Source organism: Sphaerodactylus townsendi, linkage group LG09, assembly GCF_021028975.2.
Source record: "Sphaerodactylus townsendi isolate TG3544 linkage group LG09, MPM_Stown_v2.3, whole genome shotgun sequence".
Lineage (NCBI taxonomy): Eukaryota > Metazoa > Chordata > Lepidosauria > Squamata > Sphaerodactylidae > Sphaerodactylus > Sphaerodactylus townsendi.
This window is the reverse complement of record NC_059433.1, coordinates 70,777,059-70,791,222: the sequence shown is the minus strand read 5'-3', so window position 1 is coordinate 70,791,222 and position 14,164 is coordinate 70,777,059. Positions and strand designations below refer to the sequence as shown.

Here is a 14,164-nt window from a genome sequence, read left to right as displayed (position 1 = left end):
TAATGGGAAGTGAATCATTAATAGAGGGTGTCGGACTGTAGGTCTGGCTGACACATTATCTGGTAAATGCATCAACCATTACCCTGCTCTGGAATTAACGACAGTGGATTTTATTGCAGATCGGTTCCCAGCGAACATTTTGCCAAATAATTCCATGCGCACATTCTCGTATGCGGACGCACCTGTAGCATTAATTTTACCCTTTTCTTTTATGAACTTCCTGAAAACTTCTACGGTTTTAAGCAGCCAATTTTCTTTTCCCTGTCCAAATAAGCACTCAAATTAAACCGTTTAAAATTTTCTCAGTTTCAGCGTTTGCTTTGTTTTCAGTTCGAGCCTGGAGCTGTTGCCGGACGTTCAGTATTTTTTTGGCCTGCCCTTCCACCCCCAATATGAAAACCGATACACTCTGGAAGAGAAGACTCTTTCTTTGACCATAATGCAGTACCTGGCCAACTTCATAAGATCTGGGTGAGTATTAACTGATTGTTTGTGCGTTATAACCCCAAAGAAAGGTTTGCATGCATGAGAGAACTTTGGATGGCCCTCTTCCAAAAGCAGATTTGAGTGACTGGCTGAGCTGCTCCTGAAGAGATCTCAAAGGACGTCAAGATTAGATTCCATCAGCTTGTTAAAAATACCCCCAAACTATTGGGATATTTGCCAGTGTCTGTCACAGCTTGATCATGAAAGGGTTAACTGTGTGTATGTCAACATGTTGCTGAGGTCACTGTTTTATGACCTGCTCTATTGATTAGCTATTGGACAGTCAGTCAGACTTTGCAGGCATGCCTGTGGTCATGTAGCCCGAGGTTATAAAGTTAACTCTGTTTCTTCATTTGAGCACCACGATGAGGACGCCATGAGATAGAGAGAAGCATGTAGCCCAGACCACAAGGCTAGACACTGCATATAAATAGCAAGATGTAACCAAGTGTGTAGTACTATAAGAACATAAGATCATAAGAACTAGTCTGCTGGATCAGACCAGAGTCCATCTAGTCCAGCACTCTGCTACTCGCAGTGGCCCACCAGATACCTTTGGGAGCTCACATGGAGGAGGTGAAAGCAATGGCCTTCTGCGGCTGCTGCTGCTCCTGAGCACCTGGTCTGCTAAGTATAGCATTTCGCATTTTGCTGGTTGTGGTGGGTTTTCCTGACTGTGTGGCCGTGGTCTGGTGGATCTTGTTCCTGACGTTTCGCCTGCATCTGTGGCTGGCATCTTCAGAAGTGTATCACAGAGAACCAGTGTGAAACAGACTTCCCTCTGTGATACACCTCTGAAGATGCCAGCCACAGATGCAGGCGAAACGTTAGGAACAAGATCCACCAGAGCACGGCCACACAGCCTGGAAAACCCACCACAACCAGTTGAACCCGGCCATGAAAGCCTTCGACAATACATTTCTCATTTTGTTTCCATGTAACCATGTAACCCTCCCTTATAGTTAGTAAACTCAGTTAAATAAAAGCAACTGCAAATCTGTCTCTTCTATAGCTCTGCTAATACACACACACACACACACACACACACACACACACAGTGGAACCTTGGTTTTCATTGCCTACGGTTTTCATCAGTTTTGGTTTTCATTGATTTTATCAGTGAAAAATTTGTCTCGGTTTTCATCGATTTGCAGTAAGGTGCAGGGGTTTGTGGAGAAAAATCACCCGGACAAGGCTATTGCAGGCCGTGTTTGCAACTTGTTTAATGACAAAGTCTTGCCCCATTTCAGACAAATCTTAAAGAGGCATCAGAAACAGACCTCTTTGGACAGCTTTCTGGTCCCACATTGGTCCACTGGCTCTGAAGCTGGTCCTAGTGTTATTGTTTGTTACTGTTTTCAGCATTAAACACTATGTTTAGACACCAAAAAATGTGTTTTTGGTATGTTTTTTGGAGTGCCTAGAACGGATTAATTGGATTTACATTGATTCCTATGGAAAAGTTTGCCTCGGTTTTCATCGGTTTTGGTTTTCATCGATTCTTTTCAGACGGATTACCAATGAAAACCAAGGTTCCACTGTATATAAAACTGCCAACAAAAACACTTTACACTTAGAAATGCATGCACATAAAGAGAGAGAGAGAGCGCACAGAATGGTTTGTGGTAATAACATTTTAAAATGGACAGATCTAGCATCCTCCTTGGTTCAAAATCTGATCTGCATATCCTTTGTTTTGATCCAGCAACTGCCCCATGTTGATACCTCTTTCTATTTCTGCCCATTGCCCCTGCCTGGTGTGATTAGCACTGTTCCCCTCTTCAATTTTGTTGGACAACTTTATACACAACACAGCAGGGGCTTCACATAAGAACATAAGAACTAGCCTGCTGGATCAGACCAGAGTCCATCTAGTCCAGCACTCTGCTACTCGCAGTGGCCCACCCAGTGCCTTTGGGAGCTCACGTGCAGGATGTGAAAGCAATGGCCTGCTGCTGCTGTGCTGCTCCTGAGCACCTGGTCTGCTAAGGCATTTGCAATCTCAGATCAAAGAGGATCAAGATTGGTAGCCATAGTTCGACTTCTCCTCCATAAATCTGTCCAAGCCCTTTTTAAAGCTATCCAGGTTAGTGGCCATCTCGCCAGAGTTTGGAAAGCCCTAATTTCCCACATTCTCGCAATCTTGCAAAGATTTGGAAATCTGCTCTGCATGCATAGCTTGTCGCATGGTTTAAAGGAGGAAGTGGTTTTTGGGTGGAGAAGAGGAGAGAAAATTGGTGGTAAAGGGGGCAAGATTAGGATAGTGTGAGAGATATCTCCTCCCAGAATCTACCACCTGAGACAACTAGCTCTCCTCTACCTTATAAAGCTATTCCTCCTTCATAGATGTTTTCGGTACAATAGGGTTGCAAGAAAGACCCGCTTTTCCAAAGAGCTGAGCTGGCCAAATCGAAAAACTCTGTGTTGCAAGACAGCTCAGCTGGTTTGCAGGATACTTCTTTTTTTTTTTTTACCCTGAGCCGCTGCTTGGTGAACGCTGATGAACATGTTCAGTGAGCTTCAGCGAAGCGGAACAAATGAAAGCCAGAGAGGGAGAGAGTCAAAACAAATCAAAAACATGAACTTTAAGTTGTAGTGGGTGCCAGTAACCAGCCAAACAAAGAGATGATCTTCTCAATTAAATGTGCTGGATTGTTGCTGCTCCTTCAGACTGTGGAGGCAAATATTTCCAATTCCAAATGCTGCTTGGTTGTGGATTTTAGACTTTCCCCCAGATCGGTGTTGTATCGGTATCTCATCAAAGGGTCCCAGACAGCTTGATAGGAGTCCAAGCAATCTTTGTTGAGGAGAGTCGTAAGTCTGTCCGCTATTCTGTAATCTTGGATTTTTTTTTTTTTGAAACCATTCTTCAGTGGTTTCAACTGTTTCAACCAGAGAATCGTTTTAAAAGGGGATGTGTTTAAAATGTTTCGAGGCTGAAAATAACAATTTGTGGGGGGGGGGATTTAAAACAATTAGGAATTTCGTGGAGGAAACGTTTTATTTTCTGCCTCGAAACATTTTAAAAGGTTTGTGCGGAAAAAGCCCCTGTTTTAAAGCAAAACAAAAAGTTTTACGGTGCAGCCCACTTTTCCTCCACGCGCACGGGCTCTGAAAACAAGCCTCACAAACTCAAATTGGGAATCTTTCTCCTTGCCCAGTCCAGTCAATGGCAATCAGTGGCAGAGCGCCAAGGGAACGGGGCGGGGGTGCGTCGTGCACTGGGCGCATGGCTGGGTGGTGGAAAATCGCCCCCCGGCCCCTCCCCCTTTCCCCGCACCCCCTGCAGCCCCCCGTGATTCCCCCCACGGCACACGCACCCCCTGCCCCCTTCCCACACTTACCTACGTTCCTTTTCTTTTTTAGTACTTTTTGAGGCTGAAAAAAGCGGCAGTTCAGTTTACAGTTCAGGCTAAAATCTGCCTGAGGAACTACAGTTCCCAGGAGACCTTGGGGCTTGGTGAATTGGTGGTCTCAGCAACATGCGCACACGGCCGCAGGTGCACTGCCTTCTAGGGCTTGCCGTTTGCTGCCCTGTCACAGGGCGGGAAATGGCAAGCCCCAGAAGGCAGTGCACTCCTGCAGCCATGCGCGGGGGAGGCTGCCATACTGCCTTGCGCCCCAGAAGGCAGTGCGGCAGCCTCCCCAAAATTGGGACAATTTGAAGAACCCGTGGGACGCGGGACAAATTGTTTAAAGGCAGGACTGTCCCGCCAAAAGCGGGACGTCTGGTCATCCTATTCTGATGGCAATAGTACAGTGAAGGACATTTGCAACCCCGATGTCTGGGTCATGTTTGCAATAGCTGTTGATGCTACAGGCGTTCTCTTCCTGTTTCCTGTTCCTTTCTGCAGAAATCCAAACAACCCATATAAATTCTCAAGGAAAGCAACTGGTTTCGCACCATCTTGGCCTCTATTCCGAGCAGACTCTGGCGGAGAAAATTATAAAGAACTCACTGCTTCTCTAAAGAACCGTAAAGGGTTGAAAGAAGCTGAATGTTCATTCTGGGCTGATTACGTCAAGACTCTCAGAGCTTCTACAGACTGTAAGTAGGATCGCTATGCACGATCCCTCCATGGGATGATACAGAACAACAAAGCGTCACTTCTTGTTTAGGAGTTATATGACACAATCCATGTCATGAGTGGTGGGAGGGACCTCACTGGGCACTTTAAAGCTCCCTTTCCCCCCCGTGGCTCAGAGTGTTAAGTTCTGCTCACAACCTAAGCTCTGCTCACAACCTAAGAGCCAGCGTGCCATAGCAGTTAAGAGCAGTGGACTCTAATTTGGAGGACCAGGTTTGATTCCCCACATGAGTGGTGGAGGGTTATCTGGTGACCCAGATGGGTTTCTGCATTCCTACATTCCTACTGGATGACCTTGCGCTAGTCACAGTTCTTCAGAACTTTCTCAGTCCACCTACCTCACAAGAAGTCTGTTGTGGGGAAAGGAAGGGACAGGTGTTTGTAGACTGCCTTGAGTCTCCTTGCAGGAGAGAAAGGTGGGGTATAAATCCAAACTCCTGCACCTCCTACTCCTGCTCTTCTTCTTCTTCTTCTTCTTCTTCTTCTTCTTCTTCTTCTTCTTCTTCGTCTTCGTCTTCGTCTTCGTCTTCGTCTTCTCCTCCTCCTCCTCCTCCTCCTCCTCCTCCTCCTCCTCCTTCTCTTTCTCCTTCTCCTTCTTCTTCTACTTCTTCCTCCTCCTCCTCTTCCTCCTCCTCCTCCTCCTCCTCGTGGGGAGGAGCAGGTCTGTTTCATCCTTTTGTAAAAATCTCACTCAGGGACCTCTGGTTGTAGAATAGTAGCCAGAATGCGCTGCAGCATAGCTGGGCTACTGCCCTTCTAACTAATGGCCACCAGAGGAGGATGCTATGAGAATCTATTCTGTGAACCATGAATATGGAGAGAGTCAGACCGTATCCTTAGAAGCCGGAAACTGTTTTTAAAAAGGTCTTGAAAGCTTTTGAACCCAAAGAGTTCTTCTAGGCTGTACATTCTCAATGATGCAAACTTTGATGTGTGAATGCTGAAGCCGTTCTCTGCTCAACAATTGGAGCCGTGTTTTGCTTGGAATCTGCAGTGAACAAAATGCACAGACAATGGAATCAGCATTTGATGATGTCTCGCTTCTGCAATGCCGTCTGTGGGCAGGCTATTAAATGGCAATCCAGCCACAAACCATACTCAGACAGCTGCCTAGCAGATTAACTTGAAGGGATAATTCGTGGAGCGTTTTGAGAGAAGCTTATTACCTCAACAAGGAAGTATTGCTGTCTGTGCTTTTTGTTGATCGACGGGTGTCTTTTTTTTGTTTAATTTGTTTTTTGCGTTACGATTTCAGGCAGAAGAGATCAGCCAATCCCAAGTGAAGCAAGCAACCGGTTGGGAGCGGAACCTGTTCTTAAAACCACTCCGACAAAGCCAGCTGACGAAAACGTGGCCTATAGCAAATAGAACGTTTCACTGAAATCTCTTTTGGACTGGTTGGGTATTCCACAAGACCAACATCATCTTGCTAGCGACCACATATCTCTGCTCCCTATCTTTGCAGATAACTATAATTTCCAGTTTTGCCTTCGTGCAAGAACAGGCAAGATTTTAAAAGCGCAACGTGCCCGGAGATGGCTCCTTCCACTGGGGGAAATCACCTCTGGTAGCAAAGTAGATCTGTGAGATCTAGCACGGGGGAGCAAGCCTGTTGAACAAAATATCCTCAATATGCCTAGAATTCTATTCCAGAAATATATATGGCAAAAGTCAAAGCTTCTTTGCCAACACAATTGCTGGCCTTTCAAAATCTGATGGGAAGGAATGCTTGTCTTATTCAGTAAAGTTTGGAGAAGAGTCACAAGTAAGCCGAAGCCACAACTCCTTTCCACAGGGTTCGGAGGAATGCCTTCCAGAAACCCTTGTGAAATGTGAACTTCAAAAGATGCAGGTCCTTGCAGCTTCATAATTCATGCTTTCCCATTTATCACTGAACAGGTTTACTTAGAAGTAAGTCCCACTGAATGGGAGTTACTTTCTTGAAAGCGTGGTTGGGATTGCACCCTATCATATAATTGAGTCCTTCCCCCCCGCCCACAAATTGCTCTTAAAGCATCAAAACCTTAAATATTCAGGATGTGCCTGAAAATTCAGTTTCTCAGCTGTGCCTCCAAAAACAGGAATATTTTGGCAGGGAATCATCAATATAGTGCATGTTTGGTAGGTATTAATGACCTGTAAATATGATTTAAAAAAGAGATATAGCAAATGGCGAATTGGTAACGTGGAAGGAAGCACAGCTGAGCCAAAGCTTTTTTGAATCTTGCCTGTTGTTGTAACGTCTTCGTGAAGACGAAAACTCAAATGCTACAGTGATACAGCAATCCAACAACTGTTTTTGCTTGTTGCTCATATTTGGCTATATTCAGTTGTTTGAACAAAGTGTTCAATAAAGCTGCAAAAACTGTTTGGGGAAGATTTATTTCTTACACCCCCTCACGCTGGCAGTCCTATAAATCAAATGTAGTTTTTCCTTCTTCGGCCAAACCGTCTTCTCCTCTGCCAGTGAAATAGGCTGTTAAGTCATTGTGACACAGAGCTCCAACATTACAGGCTGATTATACACTGGTTCTCTGCCCCACACTGAAGGGAGATTCTCTTTGGAGCAGAGCTTCCATTATGGACACCTTCCCCACCCCCTACTACTCAGTAGATCCCACAACCTGTGCTGTTTGTGAAAGTGTGCAAAGGGTGATCTTTCCCCCCCTGCTTCGCAAGGAAGATTGAACAAATGCCCCGTGTTATTCCTTGTTTCAGGCTTTTTGGTTCCATCCTTCCTCTTCTGCCCTTCTTCCACCCTCTCCTGTGATTGGGAGGGCTTTTTAAAACTTCATTTCAACTTCAAACATTTGTGCCATATTAAATCTATCAGAATATTGCAAGAATATAAAAATACCAAGAAATATCGAAATAACAAGCCTCTCCTCCCAAAGCAGCAGCAGCAGCAGCAGCAGGAGGAAGTGGGGGAGGGGGAGAATATCCACTCTAAAACATGGTCCCCTTCTTCAGCAGAGTGTGGTCCATGGAATTGCTTTGCCCCTTTCACTTGGGGGGGGGATTATTTTTGGAATGAGGCAACAATATTGATATGGCAGCAATATCAGCAATATCGATGTAAGAGCAATTTAAAGGGCTTTAACAAAACCAGCAATCTTGTGACTACTGCGTATGATGAGATGTGTGCCTTGAAAAGTGAGTTGATGGGCGGAGTAAAATGAATCCGGAAAAGTATAGGCCCGGGAGGGTTCAACAGGAAAGTAGGCAGTGGGATGCCTCTTTGCATATAAACAGAAACACAAGGAGACCCCGCAACAACCCCACATTGCAGCAAAGAGCCCTGAGGAAAGTGTTCCATGCATAATGGACTCCAGTCTCATCCTGAAATCAGCACAGTGGTTGCACATCCTCTCAACAAGGTTGCCAATCTCTCCTATTACAGCTGACCTCCAGACAACAGAGGTTACTTCCTTTAAAGAGTGGACTCTACGGCATTGTACCCTGCTGAGGCCCCTCTCCACCCCAAACTCTACTTTCCCCAGACTGCCCCCTCCCCCCAAAAAATCTCCAGGTATTTCACAGCCCAGAGCTGACAACCCCAACTCTCCATGATCTTTACGGTCCTACTTACATCCAAATCCAGAGACTTGGCTCAAAGTTGGCAGGGCAGGAGAGGAGTGTGCCCTTCCTGGCTTAGCGACCGAGCATCTGCTTTGCGTGCAGAAAGTTGCAGGTTCGATCCTCTTATGTGGTGATGGAAAGGGATGTCAAGTTGTAGCTGACTTATGATGACCCAGTAAGGCTTTCATGGCAGGAAATGGATAGAGGTAGTTGGCCGTTGCCCACCTCTGCATTGCAGCCTTGGAGACTTTTGGTGGTCTGGCATCCAACTACCAACCAGGGCTGACCCTGATTGCTTCTGAGATATGAAAAGAGATCAGGCTGGCCTGGGCCATCCAGGTCAGGGCATCCTCTTATACACATAACTATAATTATTCTCTATGTTTGGAATCATAGAGTTGGAAGAGACCCCAAGGTGTTACCGCTGTTTGCCAGGTAACAATAAGTGATTTCAGCTCAGGAAGGTAATGAGCCGACGTTCTTCAAGCAAAAGGGTTTTATTGCAAGCGGTGGTCACAGCTCGGTCAGGAGAGAATTGCGCCTTGCAACGCAGTGCAAGAACTTTTATTCCCAAACTTCAAAGGGGGCAAAGGGGCAGGGAAGTGGGAGGTGAGGGGGCAAGTCCCTCACCAAAACACCAATCAAAACAAACAAATCAAAAGCAAGATACAGTTACATTCTTGAATGGGATTACCAAATCCCGCTGTCAGTCATCTTCCCGCGAGATCCTGCAATGATGCTGGAAGGAAAGCTGATAACGTCCATTCATAAAATTCCAGGTGGGCTCGCTGCCGCACCCAGCTGAGTCCTTTATCAGATGGCTGATTCCTTTAGTAATGCCCTGGGGCTCCCGCCTCACATGGCTGCAACAAAGAAAAGTTCAAACTGTCCAATGGTGATCCCTGCACGTCTTCCAATGGCTGGGGACCTTTGGGTGCTGGCAACAGGTTCGATTTGCAAGACCAAAGAGGGTCTTTGTCTTTGTTAAAGAGTCGGCTGGGTGTTGCTCTAAACTGCATTCCAGAGTCAACTTTCTTGTCCCTTAATATCAACCTTTCTGGCCCCTGCTTTGGCCATCAGACACAAGTTTCAAAAATAACATTTCTAAACTTAAACATTAGGGAAACCTTAAAGGGATAAACACATACACTTATAGGCAGGACTTTTCCTAAGCCTAACAATAACAAAACCTTAAACTAACTAAAGAATCTAGTCAAACTAAAATCCTAAACAGCAGGCACATTACAGATTCCATGGTCACAGGATCCATGGTCACAGAAAGCTCTACCCCCCAATCCCCAGCCAGCGTGCTGTGCCCATGGGTCACAGGATCCATGGGCACAGAAAGCTCTGCCACCCCCACAAGCCCCTTTTTGTATTAATTGCTGTTTTTAAAGGGATTTAGTAGTATATTTGTATTGGAATTTATTTGTTGAGCTTTGATTTTGTTGTCTGGTTGTATTGTGATTTAATTTCTGTTGTACACCCCCCAGAGCCCTTCGGGGATAGGGCGGTATAGAAAACCAACCAACCAACCAACCAACCAACCAACCAACCAACCAACCAACCAACCAACCAACCAACCAACCAACCAACCAACCAACCACCCAACCACCCAACCACCCAGCCAGCCAGCCAGCCAGCCAGCCAGCCAGCCAGCCAGCCAGCCAGCCAGCCAGCCAGCCTGCCTGCCTGCCTGCCTGCCTGCCTGCCTGCCTGCCTGCCTGCCTGCCTACCTACCTACCTACCTACATTATAAATTCAACTCTGAGGGGGCTTTTATTACATCCTAGACAGGCATAAACAAGAGGGAAACCGTATAGATTGGCACATACATACATAAGCGTTCTCTATGAGCCTTATGGAGGCTTCTGTACCACGCAAGTCTCCGTGTCCGGGCATGGAGCCAGTGTAGCCAGGCAACCTGACTCAGGAAAATATTTTGTTTATTTTCCTGTGGCGGTAACAAAGGGTCATCAAGTCCAACCCCCTGCCATGCAGGAACACATAATCAGAGCACTCCTGGCAGGTGGCCATCCAACCTCTGTTTAAAAACCTCCAAAGGAGGAGACCGTTCAACTATTCAACATCTACCCGGTTTGGGTATTTGAAAATTGGGCTCCCTGCTGGGTTGGTTTATGTTTGTTTGTTTGTGGACTTTTACTCTCTCCCCCCACCCCCCCAACTGGGGACCCAACGTGGCTTACAAAAATACAATTCAAATTAATAATTTGAATCAAATAAATTAACAAGAATCATCCAAAACTTGGATTATACAGCAAACGGTCTCATGAAAAACTTCAGGCGGTGGGGCGGCTGGCACCAAAACTGGATACCTCTGGCCATGCCCCTGCCAACTAAAAATTAGAAATCAATTCATCCCAGCTGTTATTCAAAACAGAAAACAACCGCAGATCTTATTCAGCTGCTACTAGCAAGACTTTGCATAGCTGCCTGCTGGAAGGACCTCTTCTAGAGGCATTACCACTTTCCGTTAGCATTTTAAAGTGGAGAAAAGATGTAAATGGATGGGGTTTTTTTTACTCTTTAACATGGTAATACCAAAGTGGGGAGCCAATGTTGAATAACAAAGCCACTTGGGGACTAAAGAGTTAAACCCTTTCTTATGGAGCAGCAGTGGCATAGGAGGCTAAGAGCTTGTGTATCTAATCTGGAGGAACCGGGTTTGATTCCCAGCTCTGCCGCCTGAGCTGTGGAGGCTTATCTGGGGAATTCAGATTAGCCTGTGCACTCCCATACATGCCAGCTGGGTGACCTTGGGCTAGTCACAGCTTCTCGGAGCTCTCTCAGCCCCACCTACCTCACTGGGTGTTTGTTGTGAGGGGGGAAGGGCAAGGAGATTGTAACCCCCTTTGAGTCTCCTGCAGGAGAGAAAGGGGGGATATAAATCCAAACTCCTCCTCCTCCTCCTCCTCCTCCTCCTCTTCTTCTTCTTCTTCTTCTTCTTCTTCTTCTTCTTCTTCTTCTTCTTCTTCTTCTTCTTCTTCTTCTTCTTCTTCTTCTTCTTCTTCTTCTTCTTCTTCTTTCCCTGCACACACCCCGAGGCAAATGAGGCAGCAGAGACCTGAATGTACACTTTGTAGAATTCCAAGATTTCCCCCCGTCTGAGATATCCCAGCATCTTGTCTGATCCAAGCAAGCTGAATCGTGCTTTCCCCAGCGCACAACAGCCTCGGCAAATCTGTTTGTGGGAGCCAAAAGTCTGCCAGACTCAAAAGGGCTGCATTGTGAGCGGCACAAAGAGAACAGCTTGTTTGTTTCCTTTTGAGTACATTGGAGACATTCTTCAATCTATGGTTCATTTGAGTGGAATTATGACCACCAACAGCATTTTTGCTTTCCTTGCTGTTTTGTGTGAGAGTCTGCCAGCTTCTTCATACATCAAACTCCGCACACTCCCGAAAATAATCCCCTCTGTTTCAACATTGACTCAAACCTTTGGCTTGGAAGAAAACAACATGTAACTTTGTTACACCGTCAGAATGCTGAGGATAAGGTGGTGGTGAAAACAGTTATCTAATCACCATTGGTTTATGGTGACCCCCATAGGGTGTTCAAAGCAAGAGATGGATGGAGGTAGTTTGCCATTACTGCCTCTGCATAGAAAGTCTGGACTTCTTTGAAGGTCCCAGTTCCGAGAACCAACCAGGGCCTGCTTCGCTTCTAAGATCTGATGAGATCAGGCTGTCCTGAGCCAATCAGGTCCAGGCAATGAGGATATAATATTGAATTCCTGATAGAGCATTTGTTTGCAATATTGCCAGTATAGTGTAATGGTTACAAGCAGGTGGACTCTAATCTGGAGTACCAGGTTTGATTCCCTACTCCTCCACATGCGCAGTACACTCTTATCCGGTGAACTGGGTTTGTTTCCCTGCTCCTATGTTTGAAGCCTGCTGGGTGCCTGCTTGGGCTAGTCACAGCTCTCTCCAAATTCTCTCGTCCTTACCTACCTCACAAGGTGTCTATTGTTGGGAAAGCAAGGGGAGGAGTTTGTAAGACAGTCAGCATGGCGTTGTGGTTAAGAGCAGGTACACTCTAGTCTGGAGAACCGGGTTTGATTCCTCGCTCTGCCACTTGAGCTGTGGAGGCTTATCTGGTGAATTAGACTAGTTTGTGCACTCCAACAACACACGCCAGCTGGGTGACCTTGGGCTAGTCACAGTTCTTTGGAGCTCTATCGCCCCCACCCACCTCATAGGGTGTTTGTTGTGAGGGGGGAAGGGAAAAGAGCTCGTAAGCCATCTTGAGTCTCCGTACAGGAGAGAAAGGGGGATAAAAATCCAACTCTTCTTCTTTTAAACTGCTATTACTGTTGAGAAAAGCAGGGTATAAATCCACACTCTCCTTCTTCTGTTCTTTCCCAAGAACTTGAGATGGTTTGTGACGTAGGTTGTTTCCCCACTTACCTCGACAACCCTTTGTTGCGCGCTACTCCCAGCGTGCGTCATTTCTGGCACGCTCCTGGGCTTCTCCACGACCTCTGCGCGGGGTCATCAAAAGGCGCCGTTTTGAGGAGCGCCAGGAATTACGCGCATTGAGGGGGCGCGACAGCGGCAGTGTCAGGGCGGCTGCGTTGTCGCCGCCCCTGTAGTGGGGAGTGCCGGGGGACTCCGCACTACTTGGGGAGAGTAGCGCGCAGCAGCAGGTAAGTGGGGAAACGACCACACTCTGTGGAAAAAGTCCAACTGGAAATAGCCCTTCCCATATTAATCCAGACTGAGAAGGTCAGCAAACCTTATGCATCCATATAGCTACCTTGTATGGTCTCTGTCTATTACTCCATTGAGTTCTGAGTAAAAGTGGCTCTCTAGGATCTGACACAGCAAAGGATCTGTCCAGACAGCAGCTGCCTTGGAAGATGCTTGAGTAAACTTGCAAGGACATTCGGTTGGCTTGTTGTGTGATAGCCACCAAGAAGTTCTTCCAAAGTCCCCTTGCCATCCAAGTATCCAAGGAGATCTATCGATTCACTTACAGCTCTGAACTGGATAGCTCAGGCTAGCCCGATATCATTGGATCTCAGGAGGCAAGAAGGGTCAGCTTTGGTTCGTACTTGAATGCAAGACCATCAAGGAAGTTCGGGGTTGCTAAGCAGATGCAGGCAATAGAAAACCACTTTGGAACGTATCCTGCCTTGAAAATCTTATGCGATCACCATAAACTAGCTGCAGTTTGATGGCTTTTTAAAATGCTCTTTTCCAAAATGTTTTCGAGTATGCCTCCACCTCTTTTAACTGATTTAAAATGCCAGCTGAAGGAGCAGCCTGGTGGAGCCAGGCAGTGGTGGGATCCAAAAATTTTAGTAACAGGTTCCCTCGCCAGCCCTCCCCCCCCAGCAAAGGGGGAAGAGGCGTACCTAGGCAAACCTGAGCCCTGGCCAAAACCTGAGTTGGATGCCACCCCATGGGCAGCCACCCCACCACGACCCCCCAAAATTTTTTTGCACCAGGTCATTTCTAAATCATCATCACATTGTAGAAAATGCCCCAACTCACAAATCTGAACACAGCAATGGTGAAACACACAGGTTCTTTGATAGAGACTGGTGAGATAAAAGGTACGAAAGGCTGAGAATCCATGAATTGCAGTACCTGGAAGGGATTAACCCAGTTCAGGGAGTTACATTATTAGTCGCAATTGCTAGATGGAACCTTCACGTTCAAAGGCGAGGGCGTGGAGATGGAAAAGCAGACCCCATTAGTAACCTCCTCTCGGCACACACAAATAGTTAGTAACCCACTCTCGGGAACTGGTGAGAACCTGCTGGATCCCACCTCTGGAGCCGGACTGAGGAGTGGCCCCCCACGTGATCTAATGTGGGGTGCCCGGTTCAACTGACTCCCCATGGTCCTCTGGCAGATACGCCACTGACGGCCTGGTCCTTTTAATTGGAATGCAGGGAAGGCAGTTTGGAGGCTAGCATCCTTAACAATCATACTTTTCTATTGTGTATTTCTTTCCTGGCTTTTTCTCTCGCTGTCCTGTCC

At 46.6% G+C, this 14,164-nt stretch overlaps 1 protein-coding gene across 1 annotated transcript in view; it reads left to right on the top strand.

The window, feature by feature from the left end:
* Nucleotides 1-6,942, top strand: part of TG (thyroglobulin) — a 188,198-nt gene extending 181,256 nt beyond the window's left edge. The window contains exons 43-45 of the mRNA XM_048508584.1: nucleotides 331-471; nucleotides 4,341-4,534; nucleotides 5,830-6,942. Of these exons, the coding sequence (XP_048364541.1) occupies nucleotides 331-471; nucleotides 4,341-4,534; nucleotides 5,830-5,942 (448 nt within the window). The 3' untranslated portion in view covers nucleotides 5,943-6,942. The remainder of the gene's footprint in view (nucleotides 1-330; nucleotides 472-4,340; nucleotides 4,535-5,829) is intronic.
* Nucleotides 6,943-14,164: the final 7,222 nt, after the last annotated feature.